The sequence below is a fragment of the Lissotriton helveticus genome, chromosome 5_1, assembly GCF_964261635.1.
Source record: "Lissotriton helveticus chromosome 5_1, aLisHel1.1, whole genome shotgun sequence".
In the NCBI taxonomy this organism is placed as follows: domain Eukaryota; kingdom Metazoa; phylum Chordata; class Amphibia; order Caudata; family Salamandridae; genus Lissotriton; species Lissotriton helveticus.
The window spans coordinates 1,288,719,448-1,288,733,753 of NC_136065.1; the positions used below are offsets into that span (position 1 = coordinate 1,288,719,448).

General features: G+C 44.3%; 1 protein-coding gene across 1 annotated transcript in view; it reads left to right on the top strand.

Moving 5' to 3' along the window:
* PPFIA4 (PPFI scaffold protein A4) overlaps positions 1-14,306 on the top strand; it is a 1,997,086-nt gene that overhangs the window by 824,291 nt on the left and 1,158,489 nt on the right. Inside the window, exon 14 of the mRNA XM_078644121.1 lies at positions 1,083-1,166. Within this exon, the coding sequence (XP_078500247.1) occupies positions 1,083-1,166 (84 nt within the window). The remainder of the gene's footprint in view (positions 1-1,082; positions 1,167-14,306) is intronic.

Below are 14,306 nucleotides of genomic sequence, written 5' to 3' on the forward strand. Positions count from 1 at the left end.
CATCAAGAAATGCACAGGTAACCAATGCCGCTGTTGTAAATTATATGTCCCAAGAGTTAGAATCATCCGTCTCAGCATCAGTACAGTCAGATCCTGCAGTAGCTGGACTATTTTTATTGCGATAGCTACAGAAACAAAGAATTAAGGTTGCTAGGAAGATTGGTGCACTAACAACTGATGTAGAATTATCTGGTAGTGTACCAATATCTTGTAAGTAACTACTAAAGCTCGAGTTTTATATCCACTACGCTTCCCTTCCACAGGCGAGAGGCTTTATGGTAGACTGCAAAAAAAGGAATTTACTATTGTTGGTGCTTCTCCGAGCACTGGTAGAACTGGTAAAGTAGAAAAGGAGAACAATTCTACTACTCGGGTCTCTTCAGGTCCTCTCCCATTCCCATGCAAGAGGGGTCTCATGTCTGGCCGTTCTAGGGTATCTTGCTCCATCTGTCTGTAACCAGAGTATTTATTTTTTCTCGCTCCTAGCATTTTAATAGCAAGTGCAGTAAAGAAAGATTTTATCTTGTAATTTGGCATATTGGCACCTTAAGACATCCTCAGTAAGACTCTGTTAGCAATAAGAGACCCTGGCCTGTACCAAGCCGCTCAGTCTATAGAACAGGTAATCAGAATTAATAGGTAAAAGTTCTTCCCAAAAAAAAACCATTTAAGTTCTAGCTTTAGAAAAGCTAGTAATGCACAACCTACCCAGAGTAGGAATAGTCTGATTTATATGGTTTAAATAACCTCTAAGACACTAGCTAGCATGTAAACTCATTCCTACGCTCAATCTCCAGTGACCTCTCGCAAAATTATATAGAGATTGTCTGTTTAGAAGTGAGAGCAGGTTCCTCTGTGCCAACACATGTTGGTGGTGATATGCATTTGTGATACCAAGGCGCAAACTCTGTCCTATGGATCAAAAACCATTCATCAGACCTCTAACTGTATATCCTTATGTTGACAGCCAAAAAGCATTTATAGATGTCATGCTTCTGTACCTGTTTACTTAGAGTTTTCCTTTGTCCATATGATTCCATCAGTTTGAAGTAATCTAGCCTGCAATCTTTTGTATTTTCCAGGCTGAAGAAAGGCATGGAAACATAGAGGAACATCTCAGACAACTGGAGAATCAGCTGGAAGAGAAGAATCAAGAGCTTGCCAGGGTGAGTGTCCTTAAATTAAGAGGCCACCATCCAACCTTTGTGGGTGCATCATTTCTTCCCTGGGGTATCTGTGATTGCCAGAGCTGTGCTCATTTCAGATTATTACAATAATGTACAAAACCTTCATCTGAAACCTTCCTTCAGCTTTTCAAAGAGGTGAGATTTTATCAGAATATGGATTCTGAAGAAAAAGAACGATGAATCCAACTCTCATGGAGGGTGGAGCCGGAGGAGCGGCCTCCTCTCCTCCCAGCACAACCGCCCCTCAATTAGTGCGTGCACTGGGAGGAATACTAGCCGGAAGGTAGGGCCAGGGCTAGAAAAGACGTTCAACTTTGACGTCCTGAAGATCGTTGGTGATGGCTGTTCTCGCCTGCTATTCCGATCGCTGTGCACGTCACGTGAAGCAGATATTAAAGACCGAGGTCGAGATGGCAATCTGAAGTTGGGGTTTGCCCACTAGTTTAGTGATAATATTCTGAGGTAGTGTGGCTCCCCCTTAATTTTTGTGCTCTCCCTATGACGGATTTGGGGTCCTGCATACCTTTTATGAAGCAGCACCTATCGTGCGCCTCAATTATTTATTATTTTTAAAATTAAATCTCCCCTTCATTTTTTCATCTGTGGCCTCTTTTGTCTACACTGTAAATGTAAATACCGAAGTAAACCATGCTTCTGTTTCACTCATCATGTGCATAGTGATAGGCCTATGGCGTAAAATGCATAGAATTGCAGGTGCAGCACTTCCCACTCATGATGCTCAAGGGTGGGGCTGGGGTGGGGGTGAATGAAAAGTGTAAACATTTAATAAAATGTAATCAGTGCGCCTCTCTGCAACTTTCTTTAGATTGACCTCACAGTCTGGCGCCTATTTTTTGGGGTACTGATTATCATCCCTTTTAGATATTCATGAATGCATGGTCTATGTTGGACTACATCGCCTTATGCAGGGGGGCATCCGCTCAGGGACTGAGGACCATGCAGGAGTTCTGCTTCTTCCCCAGACCTGCATCTTGTACTCAGTTGCAACGGTTTTTTGAGGTGTGATGTGGGTTCATAGAGTTTTCTTTCCACTTTGACTAAGTACAACCTGCATGCACCCAGTAGAGGTCTTTAGGATGCCAACGAAGGTTTGCTGCTACAGAACATCTGGGTCAGGTGCAGACTTTACTGCACCCTGATATGCCTAAAAGAAATATGACATACCCTGGATTAATATAGAAGGAACCAATGAAAAATCATTAACAAGTAGTACATCAGATTAAGGGCCTTATTTGAAGGTTAACCGACAATGTATTCCTTCAAAAAAGTGATGAACGTTTTGTTTACTGGATTACAAGTTCATTAAAGACAAAGACACTCTACAAGCAGTGGATGGGACATCTGCTCCATTACATATATGTATTGCTTTATCGTTTTCAGCCTAAGCCATAACAATGAAATAGTTAAAAGGATTACAAATGGCAATAGAAAGGCAATATAAGAGTAAAAGCACAATTACCATTTCGAAAATACATGCATAAGGCACCCTTTTACGTTCAAGAGCTTTGGTATTGATAATGCATTAAATATGCAGATAAAACTGTGTCAATACTCGTAGTACATATGTTGGTTGCATGAGCTTAATCCATGTTAATTCATCATGGACCCTCGATGCCATTTTGACAAGTAGACTGCAATTGAGAGCGCCAAATTTAAATTTGACTTATAAAGTGCAGCGTACTTCAGCCAATCAAGGTAATGCTCAAATCCAGGTAAAAGATAACATTGGGCTTGTTTTGCGGTTGTATGACGAAACAATACATGCGATTACTACAAGTGCCTTGACAACGCGGTCATAACCACAAATGCAACTTTACCATACATGCCTTTACCATGCATGTCTTTACCACAAATGTTGTTGTAAAGGAATGAATGGTAAAGGTAAATGAGTTGCAAAGCTTCCATCCAAGCCCCCCACCCTGAGCCCTAAACCCAGCCCTTGGCCCTGAAAACTGCCCCAACCCAGCTCTAAAAGCACCCCAGCCCCCCACCCTGAACTCTAAAACTGGCCCCAGCCCTAAAATGTACCCCAATCCCTGACCCTGAGTCCTAAAATCCAGCCTTCAGCCCTAAAAACTACCCGTACCCCAGCCCTAAAAACTACTACAACCCCCCACCCTGAGCACTGAAACCAGGCCCTCAGCCCTGAAAAATACCCGGACCCCCCCACCCTGAGCCATAACCCGGCCCTGCAAAATACACCGACCCCAGCCCAACCTAAAAATCTTAAAATCTACTCACCAAGAAATGGTAATTCCTTCTATTGTTCTTCGCATGACGTTTCCATCACCTAAAACCCCCGCTCACTCGCTCCAATGCTAGACCGTGGACTGCCTTTACTACGCATATGCCTCTACCACCTTTACAACGGAAATCGTTTTAAAGGAATATGCGTGGTATTGCTTGCGTTGAAACGGCACGCGCTGTTTACAATGCGTTGTTAAAGCCGTTTCCCCTGGTTTGGGGATGCAACTATGTTTTTTAACTCGTGTGATCAATATACTACTTTGACTAAGTTGACTAAGTCCGAGCAGAGCATTGCTGGATTATTCCACAAATGACTGAACTCTCGGTCCATGAGAGAGTTTTTACCATGTTCTGCCCAGATATTTCTTACTGTCCAGAGGAAATAAGATTTTAGCTATTTACCCAAAGTATAAAAGTCTGTACTGTCTCAGTTAGTAAAAACCAAAACAGTTTCGAAAATAATAATATAATCTGCATTTTAAAATTATTAAAGGAACATTTCCGAATCCCTCTATCATTAAATGCCTTTTTCAATAACCACGCCCGAGTTGATTTTAAACAAGGACATATGCAAATAAGATGAATTAAGTCTTGCTTCGCTGCACCACATAGAATGCATATCCTAGGACCATTGTATCTCCATATGGGCTGGACCGCTAAACTTGGTAAAAGCCCAAACCTGGTGGCCACGATATTTCCATTTCAGATATTATTGTTATGTTGCATTGAGATATTCTGACGGTCCTATTTTTTTTATAGGACTGTAGGACCATACAGGCTTCGCAAATTTGTTTTTGTCCTCTATTAGTGAATGTAGTTTTGCCATATTATTTGCCACCCTACGGCAAACAGGAAAAGGAGGGAGACTGTGCCCAGAGATCTTATGACTTTGTTTCTTCCACTGCCATTTTCCAAAAATGTTCATAACTAGAATACTGATCTTCTTCCTGGGCCTGTCACAAGGCATCATGTAAGTCATTCGCTCGACTTAACCAGATTTTGTACAAGCTTTTAATGATGGCATAGGTTCACCCAATACCTTGTTGAGTAAGACCAAATTCCAGTCGTACCTGAGCTGGAGACGCATTCTGTGGTAAGTTAAAAACGTTTTTGTACGCTTTCACTTGTAAATTGTCCAACTGTTTTGCAGCTGTACCGTTTAGAACAATGCTTGCATGCTCAACTGTCGGCATCAATTTGGCACCTATTACGGCTTTATGGATGGACCCCTTCACCTTTTTGAAAGGGCACAAACTGCATAGATTAGGCCATTACCTTTTGTTTCAAGATAGTGTTTATGTTTTTGGAAATTTAAACGATCATCTATTTACAGCTCTAGATATTTGATTGTTATTAACAACCCCAAATGTTATTTCTCCCAGTCTGACCAGGAATTGACGTCCTGCCCGCTTTGCAATATTCATGGTTTTTGTTTTTTTGATGTTAATTTCCAAAGGATTATCACTTGCAAACGTTGATGGCTCATTTAATAATCTTTGTAAGCCGACTCTTATTAGGCCTAGTAACACTATATCATTGGCGTAAGAGAGATGTGTTATCGTTAATGGGCCCAGATGTGCTGGATGAGAATTTGCCTTTTTAATCTTGTTGAGAGGTCTGCCATAAAGAGATTCAATAAATCAGGTGCTAGTACCCATCCTTGCTTTCCCCATAGTGGTTTTCATTCAATCATAGCTAGTTCAACATTGGGACTCAGTGCAATCATGTCGGAGACAAGTTTAATGCATGTCATCTCCATATACAAGGAATTGAATGGGAAACTAGGAGCCAGTTTAGAGAGATTAAAATCCAATTCCAATTCTTTGTAAATCCCTGTTCTTCTGTTGCCCCCTTAGACTGGTAGTGGTTTAGTGGCTACTGCTTTGCTTTCTACCTGTAATCTTGAACTATTACACTAAGAGATTGACTTCCAGTTTCATCTCTGTGTCTCAATACAGCATTAGTAGTTCATTTTAGTACAAGCACAGTCTTTTCTATGTGAGCATGTCTGTCTAATTTATGACTAAAGGATATGTCAAGATCGCTGAAGCTAGATCACTCAAGTACTTAACCATGTAATGTGGGGTGCCTTCTCAAGGAAGGATCTGGCGTCATTATCATGATCTTAATTTTGGCAGAATTAGTAATCAGGTTGTTCCCATTGCACTAGTTTTCAAATTTCTCCAATAATCTATTTATAGCTTGTTCTGTCTGTAGAAGCACAACTGCATCCTCTGCAAAGAGTAATATTGGTGTCTTCTCATTGCACGGTTTGGATACTTTAGGGTTGTTTTTATCTAAGCATTTTTTAACATCATTAAGGAAGAGGCTAAAAGCAGAGCTAAGCCCCCTGATTGATGCCTGGGGGGCTGGAAGATATGTTGCACCATTCTCCAGATGCACCACAAGTGTTATTTACCATCTGTAGACCTTCCACCCCTGGAAGCAATGCCTTGTTACTTCCCAATATGTCTAATCCACCCCATAGTTTTGTTCTATTAAGTAGATCAGAAGCCAATTCTGGGTCATTAAAAGACTGATGCAGAGGGAATTTCTTTATTTTGATGTATTTCACCCTTGTGTTTGCTTTGTTCGCTTTGTTGAGACTGATTTGCATAGAGCTGGGTCTGAACTGGGGTGGCGAATTGAGCTAAAGAAGGATGATGGATTCAACCCAGATCTGTGACTGGGGGTGAGTGTCTGAAAAGTTTCAGTTCTCCGTCAATCATCTCCTGGTGTTTGCTTTGTTCGCCATAAATTGGCAGGGTATGCCCAGACGTGGGTCCCTTGCTCACTTTGCCTCTGGATTCAAGCTAGCCTGGCTGATGAGGGGTGTTCCCTGAAACTGGTCCCAGGATGCTTGTTTCCGGTCCAGGGAAGACCTGGCTTGGCAGTTCGGGCTGGACTGTTCCCATGAGGCACAGGGTCAAGATTAATTTGCATATAGCCTGGTCTGTACTGGGTTGGCGAATTGAGCTAAAGAAGGATGATGAATTCAACCGAGATCTGTGACTGGGGGGTGAGTGTCTGAAAAGTTTTAGTGCTCTGTCCATCATCTCCTTGTGTTTGCTTTGTTCACACTAAGTTAGACTGATTTGCATTTAGATGGGTCTGAACTGGGGTGGCGAAGTGAGCTAAAGAAATGAAATGAAATGAAAGAGACATTTATAAAGCGCATGGCTACCCGTAGGCCTACCAGCGCTAAGAAGAGAGCGTACAGGTAAGAACTAATTATCTGGCTGGGAATAGATGAGTTTTCAAAATTTTTCGGAAAGAAAGATGATCTTTCGTCAACCGAATATTTTCCGGAAGGTCATTCCAATTCTTGGAGGCAACATAAGAAAAACGTCGTCCTCCACTTCTGGCCCTCTTGATTTTTGGTACTAAGGCCATGCGTTTATTTTGAGACCAGAGAATTCTTTTAGGACAATATGGGGAGACCATTTGATGAAGTATTGGGGGACCATTGGAGGTTAGAATCTTGTGCGTAATGCAGAGAGATTTAAATGGAATTCTCTCAGCAATTGGGAGCCAGTGAAGATGACTCAACGCTTTCCTCACTGATTCTCTCAGAGGAATACGCAGAAGCATTCTTGCTGCACAATTCTGAGCCTTCTGAAGAAGTTTTATAGTGTACTGCGGAGCTCCAAGATAAAATGCATTTGCGTAGTCCAGGCGTGACATTATCAACGCCTGGAGAAGCAGCTTCTTCACATAGAAGGGTAAAAGAGGAAGAATTTTTCTCACCATTCTCATCATTCCAAAGCAGCACCCTGCCACTTTCTTTGCCTGGAGCCTCATGTTAAGTTTGTCATCACGCCAAACACCTAGACTCTTTATATGGTCTTTGGGTGTGGGCAGTTTCCCCATACAGTTGGGCCAATTGAATGACAGACCAGGTTGCCAAGTTTTGCCCACTATCCTAAGGTCCGTTTTTTCTCCATTCAATTGTAGGAAGGAGCCCTTCATCCAGGCCGAGATTTCCTCAAGGCACCTAGGGAGCTGTTGCACAGTATCTCCCGATTGATTAAGGGATACAATTAATTGTGTATCATCGGGATACGTCACTATTTGTATGCCGAATGGTTCCACAATTTTTGCTAAGGGGTGCATATAAACGTTGAAAAGAGTCGGGCTCAAAGAAGAGCCCTGTGGCACTCCACATTTCAATTGCATGATCTTAGAAATTGTATCATCTTCAAAGACCTGAAAAGATCGATCTTCCAGGAAAGATGTTAACCACCTCAGTGCGGTTCCTGTCACCCCCAGTTCTTGACATCTGGAAATAAGAAGTTGGTGGTTGACGGTATCAAAGGCCACAATGAGGTCTAGGAGGATTATTGCTGCTGATCCACCTGCACCCATGATTTTGCTCGCCTCTTCAACTACAACCACCAGAGCAGTTTCAGTGCCCTGATGGGGTCTAAAACCTGTCTGTGTTAGGGTGGAGGCGATCATTGTCCTCAAGATATGATGATAAGATGGAGTTTACATGTTTCTCAACCAGTTTTGCTATTCCAGGTAATAGTGAGATCGGGCAATAATTTGTCCATATTTCTGGATCAGATCCTTCCTTTTTGAGTAAAGCTCTTACCATGGCTTTTTTCCACTGAGCTAGTACCTTCCCAACTTTCAATGATATATTGATAAGTGCAGCAATAGTGGGGGCTACTTCTATAGATACCTTATTCAAAATGGTCGGAGGAGCCATATCTATTGGGGAGCCTGATTTTAATTTATTCAATAGAGATATCAAGCCCTCAGCCTTCAGAGGTGGGAAGGATTCGAGACTAGATTGTGGAGGGTCTCTTATTACTTCTGATTGTTGTTCGTTTTCCAAGCTATCAAATGTTTGAAAAGCTGAGTAGATCGCCTCAATTTTTGCATGGAAAAACTCAGCGAGGTCATTGCATCTGTCCAGTGAATCCCTTGACTTAACTTTATTAGTAGGAAGAGTAGTAAGAGATCTAAATATTGTAAAATGTAAAAATTTCTCGAGGAGTGTTTGAGGCTGATATAATTTTTGCCTCGTAAAATTTTGATTGTGCAGTGCGAATTTCTAATTTATAAAGTTTGATAGCTTCACGGTAGACTTGCTTTTTCTCTAATGTGTAATCTTTCCGCCACTGCCTCTCTAGCTGTTTGCATTTGTGTTTCCGATCTTTCAACTCAGGGGTATACCATGCTATTTTTTTGGGACCTTGTTTAATATCTCCGCATTTTATTGGAGCTATCTGGTCCAAGGAGGCTTCGATCCAGTTATTGAATTGTCTATTAGCTACTTCTGGGTCATCATCAAGTATCGGGCAAGTATCAGTGAGGGTATCTGCCCAATTTTTCAGCAGGAGTTTTGACCAATTTCGGCTACACTTTTCCATATGGTTTCCTGACATCTCCTTTACAGGTGGAGACCAGGAGAAAGGGATCAAATAATGATCGCTCCACAGTACCGGAAGAGGATTATCAACTGCTATGTCAGCGTTGGTAAAAATAGGGTCAAGAAGGTGTCCCTTAATATGGGTCGCTCCCTTCACTTTCTGGGTAAGCAGTAGTGCATCTAGTGAGTCAACTAATTATTCCACACCAGTTGCAGTGCTCTCTTCAAATTGCAGATTTAGGTCACCTAACACTGAATAATTTGTCAAAGTACTTATAAGATTTGCTATATTTTCAATTAAATCACTATAAAAAGAGCCAATGACTCCTGGCGGCCTATAAATTAAAATACCTGAGAAGGTGCATGTTGGAGTGAAACTTATGGCGAAGGAGCAGCTTTCACAATCGCGGATTGACCCATCTTTGATTCGGCAACTAAAGGGCTCTCTATAGATTATAGCAAGCCCCCCACCTCTACTCCCTATACGATCTTGCTTTTGGATATAATATCCCGGAAGAGCCTGGATTACAGCTGGGTTAGACCAGTCTGTGAGCCAGGTTTGCGTAAGAAACATAATATCAGGACTATGATTTTCCAAGAGGAACCGTATTTCTAGTGCATTCTTAGAGAGTGAATGGCAGTTAATCAAACACATTTTATACTTAGTGGCTGGAGGAGGGTTTTTGGCTGCCGAGCTACCAGTCTCCAGGACTAAAGGGCATTGTGGACACGATTTATAGACCAAAGGGGGTCCCAAACAGGAATGACAGCTGTGTTGTCCACGCAACTGCCTCAACTGTAAGGCTGTATAGGTGCGTAATCCTCCCCCCGGCCGACCAGGGGTCCTGGCCCCTGGGCCCGGCTGGGCGCGGACGGGCTTGCCTCTGGCGCGTCTGCTGCGCGGTCGCGTAATCTACCCCTTTTGACCCCGGGTGCGAAAATTCCCCCAGCAACTATGCCGCTGACCCTCTCCTCCCAAGATGTCAGCCACCCCCGGAGTATTCAACACAACTCCGTCCCCACAGGTAGGCAGTGAAGGAAATGCGGTTCTTTAATAATGCTCAATTCAATTTTAAAAACGAGCTAATTCAATTTATTAAAACGAACAAATACAATTTTTAAAAACGTGCAAAATAGCGATTCAGAATCTACAATTTCACCGCAGCAGCCTAACATGCAGCTCGCTACTCTGTGAGCTCTCTTCATCATAAGAATGATGGATTCACACCAGATCTGTGACTGGGGGTGAGTGTCTGAAATGTTTCAATGTCCGTCCATCATCTCCTTGTGTTTGCTTTGTTCGCTCTAAGTTGGCAAGGTATACCCAGACATGGGTCCCTTGCTCACTTTGCCACTGGATTCAAGCTAGCCTGGTTGATGAAGGTTGTTACCCCGAAACCAGTCCCAGGATACTTGTTTCCAGTCCAGGGAAGACCAGGCTTGGCATTTCGGGCTGGACTGTTACCATAAGGGACAGGGTCAAGACTGATTTGAATATAGCTGGGTCTGAACTTGGGTGGCGAAGTGAGCTAAAGAACGATGATGGAGATGGACTTGGCCTTTTTTGCAGGGTCATGCTTGAAATCCTTGCCTCCCTCCTGTATTGTTTCTGACCTGTTTTTGTTGGTTTTAGGTGGGCTGGAGTCACACCTCGAAGGTGGACTGGGCCACGCCACTGTGTTGGCCATGTGGGTACTGTCTACCAGTGTGGACACATCGGTGAGCAAAGTAAGTTTAGGCGCTGCACAGATGGGGTCCTCAGGTGAGGAAGTGGGTCCCCCCTGGGTTAACTTAGGGGTCCCTGAGAGTATGGACAGAGGGATTCAACTGGGTTCATACTGGCATAGAACTGGAATATGCCCCTGCAGTTACGGGCCAGGGTCCATGTTCTATCGCCCAAAGCAGGGAAGCCCATCAAGGTAGTGATTGGTCTGCCCTGTGTTTTGGCTGGAAGGGGGTTGTGTTGGACTAGGCCCTTTTTCCAGGGTCATTCCTGAACTTTCTTCCTCCCTCCTGTATTGTTTCTGACCTGTTTGTGTTGGTTTTAGGATTCTGGGCACTTTACTACTGCTGATCAGTGCTAAAGTGCATATGCTCTCTGTATAAAGTGTTATGGTAATTGGTTGTCCATGATTGGTATGTTACTAGTAAACTACCTAGTAAAGTGCACTATGTGTGCCAGGGCTGGTAATGCAAATGCTACTAGTGGGCCTGCAGCACTAATTTGCCACCCACACAAGTAGCCCTAAAGAGAGAACTCAGATCTGCCACTGCAGTGCCTGCGCGGTGTTTGTTAAACTACCTTGTTGTCCTGACAAGTGCACCCACTTGCCAGGCCTTACCCTTCTCTTTTTTTTGCACATCAGACACCCCTATGGTAGGCCCAAGGTACCCACTGGGCAGGGTGCAGTGTATGTGAAAGGTAGGACATGTACTAAGGTGTGTACCATGTCCTGACAATGAAAAACTGCCAAATTCATTTTTCACTATTGCAAGGTCATCTTGCCCATAGGACAGAATGGGAAGAGGCTGTGTAATATGCTTCGAGGCTATCTTCCCATAGGCTTAAGATGGAGCGGTGAAGTTTAGTGTGCCTGAACTCACAATTTAATAACATCTTTTTGTGAAGGCGGTTTTTGAAATGTGTGTTTAGAAACCACATTTTTAGAAGTGGCTGGTTTCTTTGTTCTAACAATTCTGTGTGTCTCTGCCTGGCTGTGGATTGACTGTCTGGATTTAATGTGATAGGTTCTGGGAAATGTCTTGACCCAGGGGAGTAGGTGAGACAGCAACAGGCTGACCTGCATCTGGAGTGTAGTGGGGAGGAGTAGCCCCTGGAGGTGAAGAGGCCTGGGCTGCTGCCATAAAACAAAGGCTCTATCTCCTGCTGAGTGATTGAGGATCCAGACCCCCACTATCAAAAGAAGAAGATGTCACTGGCAGGGAGACACCCAGAACTGGTTTGAACACATGTCAGTGCCCCTGTGAACACAAAGACTTCAAAGACATTTAGGGGTATAACTATGAGAGCTGAAACCCTTGAACGTTGGACTGATCAAGACTGAAAAGGATTGAAACTACTTTGCGGTCAAGAGGAATCTCTGCCAAAGGAAGAACAGCTGCAGAGACTGAAGAGAAGGACAGGCCCTTGCTGTGTGTTCTGGGGTGGGCCTGCAGTTTTCTGATTTAACTAAGGAGAGGCTAAGGGACTTTGCTGTGACCCCCCTGCTTGAGAGGACTTTGCTGTGTGCTGTGTCCCCAAGTAATGTGTCTTCAAGGGCCCAAGGAGAGCTGGCTCCCTGTTGTGGAAACTTAGGAGCATAAAAGTTGCCAAGTGTGTCTCAGCAACGCTGTGCGCATGTGCTTTTTGCAGCCTGAGACCTTCGTAAGAACTGCTCCATGATCGTGTGCACCCGGAGTCCAAGTGAGGCTCAGCGGCCCTGTGTGCACGGGCTTCCTTCAGCCTGAGACCTTTGTGAGGATTTACCTGTGATCGTGTGCACCCGAAGTCCAAGTGAGTCTCAGCGACACTATGTGTGTTTGCTACGTGGAACCTGAGAACTTCGTGAGGATTGCCCTGTGATCGTGTGCACCCGGAGCTCAATTTAGTCTCAGCGACGCTGTGTGAGTCTCCTCTTTTTCAGCTTAAGACCTTCATGAGAAATTGCCCCGTGACTGTGTGTCCCAGGGCAGTCGGGTTCTCTGCTTCAATCCACAGCGTATCCAGAAGTGCTGCGATCGTTTTTGCCATCGCCCCGGACCGGCATCCCAAGAGCAGCTGTGTGAATTCACCGCCACCGGTCTGAGCCTGCCTTTGCCAAAGAGAGACCTTCCAGCCATCACCGTCGGGGGTTCAAGTTCCACTGCTCAAGATCAACAAAGTCGCATCAGAGGCTCAAGCCGCAAGGAGAGGAGAGTGAGATTGTACCCCCCAGGTAACGCTCAGCGAGCGTTCGTGTGTCACCGCCTGGGGCGGGGTACGGGCTATGAGAGAAAACGCTCTCGGCCTTTCCCATCTTTGCAGCGCAAGCCTCCGCTCAAGTTCGTAATGCGGCCCGTACTTGCCGAGGAGTGGCAGTCCCGGGCCTGGAGTGTATAGCTGCACCTTGTTTTCCCTCATAACAGTGTTGGGGGTGAGTCAGTAGGAGTGGCATAGAGACCCTTCGGAGCACTGCGATCGGTGCTCGAGTACATTATTTTGGCATTACGAACTGCCTAATTGTTGCATTACGATTTGCATTATAAACTGCCTGATTGTTGCATTATGAATTGCATTATTTTTGCAATATGAACTGCCTGATTGTTGCATTACGAACTGCATTATTTTTACATTACGAAGTGCCTGATTCTTGCATTATGAACTGCATAGCATTGCATTAGGACTGCATTGGATCATTAAGTATTGCTCATTAATACTGCAAGAGCCAACAAGGGCTTTCTGGCATAATAACCGGCAAGGTGAAATATAACAAATACGCATATGTTGGATTTTTATCATGTGGTCTCATCGTATATATTATTTTTGTAAACATATAATTTTTTTTTTATGAAACACGTGTGGAGTCTATTTGTGGTGTTATCACTGGTTTACTGAGAGCGTGGTTGCAAATACTTTACACATTTGCCTTGGAGATAAGCCGGGCTGCTCGTGCCAAGCTACCAAGGGGTGAGCAGGGGCTATCTGAGAAGGTGTCCTTCTTTTCCCTGACTTAGAAGCAAGGGTCCCTATTTGGACTAAGGTACCTACCTCCGCCAACTAGAGACCCCCAGTTCTAACAGGATTCAACCCACATCTGTGACTGGGGTTGAGTGTCTGAAAATGTTCAGTGCTCTGTCCATCATCTTCTTGTGTTTGCTTTGTTCGTCCTAAGTTGGCAAGGTATGCCCAGATGTGAGTCTCTTGCTCACTTTGCCACTGGATTCAGTCTAGGCTGGCTGATGAGGGGTGTTACCCCGAAATGGGTCCCAGGATGCTTGTCTCCAGTCCATGGAAGACATGGCTTGGCAGTTCGTGCTGGATTGTTCCCATGAGGCACAGGGTCAAGACTGATCTGCATATAGCTGGGTCTGAACTGGGGTGGCGAAGTGAGCTAAAGAACAATGATGGATTCAACCCAGATCGGTGACTGCGGGTGAGTGTCTGAAATGTTTCAGTGCTCCATCCATCATCTTCTTGTGTTTGCTATCTTGACGAAGTACCTGATCGACCATCACTAGCTTCTTGTGGAACCCGGCTTGTACATCTGCGAGAGCTGTGTAATTATCGACCCAGCCCTGCAGCCTGTTTAACTAAACACAGCCAAATATTTTGTCCACAGCATCTAAGAGAGATACTGTCGGTATGTGGCCTGATCCAAACTGCTACCCTTTTTGGGCCACGTTTTACGAGAATACCTTGTCTGCGTCTGCCAAATTCTAACTACGGCTCATTATGCCCACCCAAGTGCTCTCTGTAGTGTGTCCCTTCCTGAATT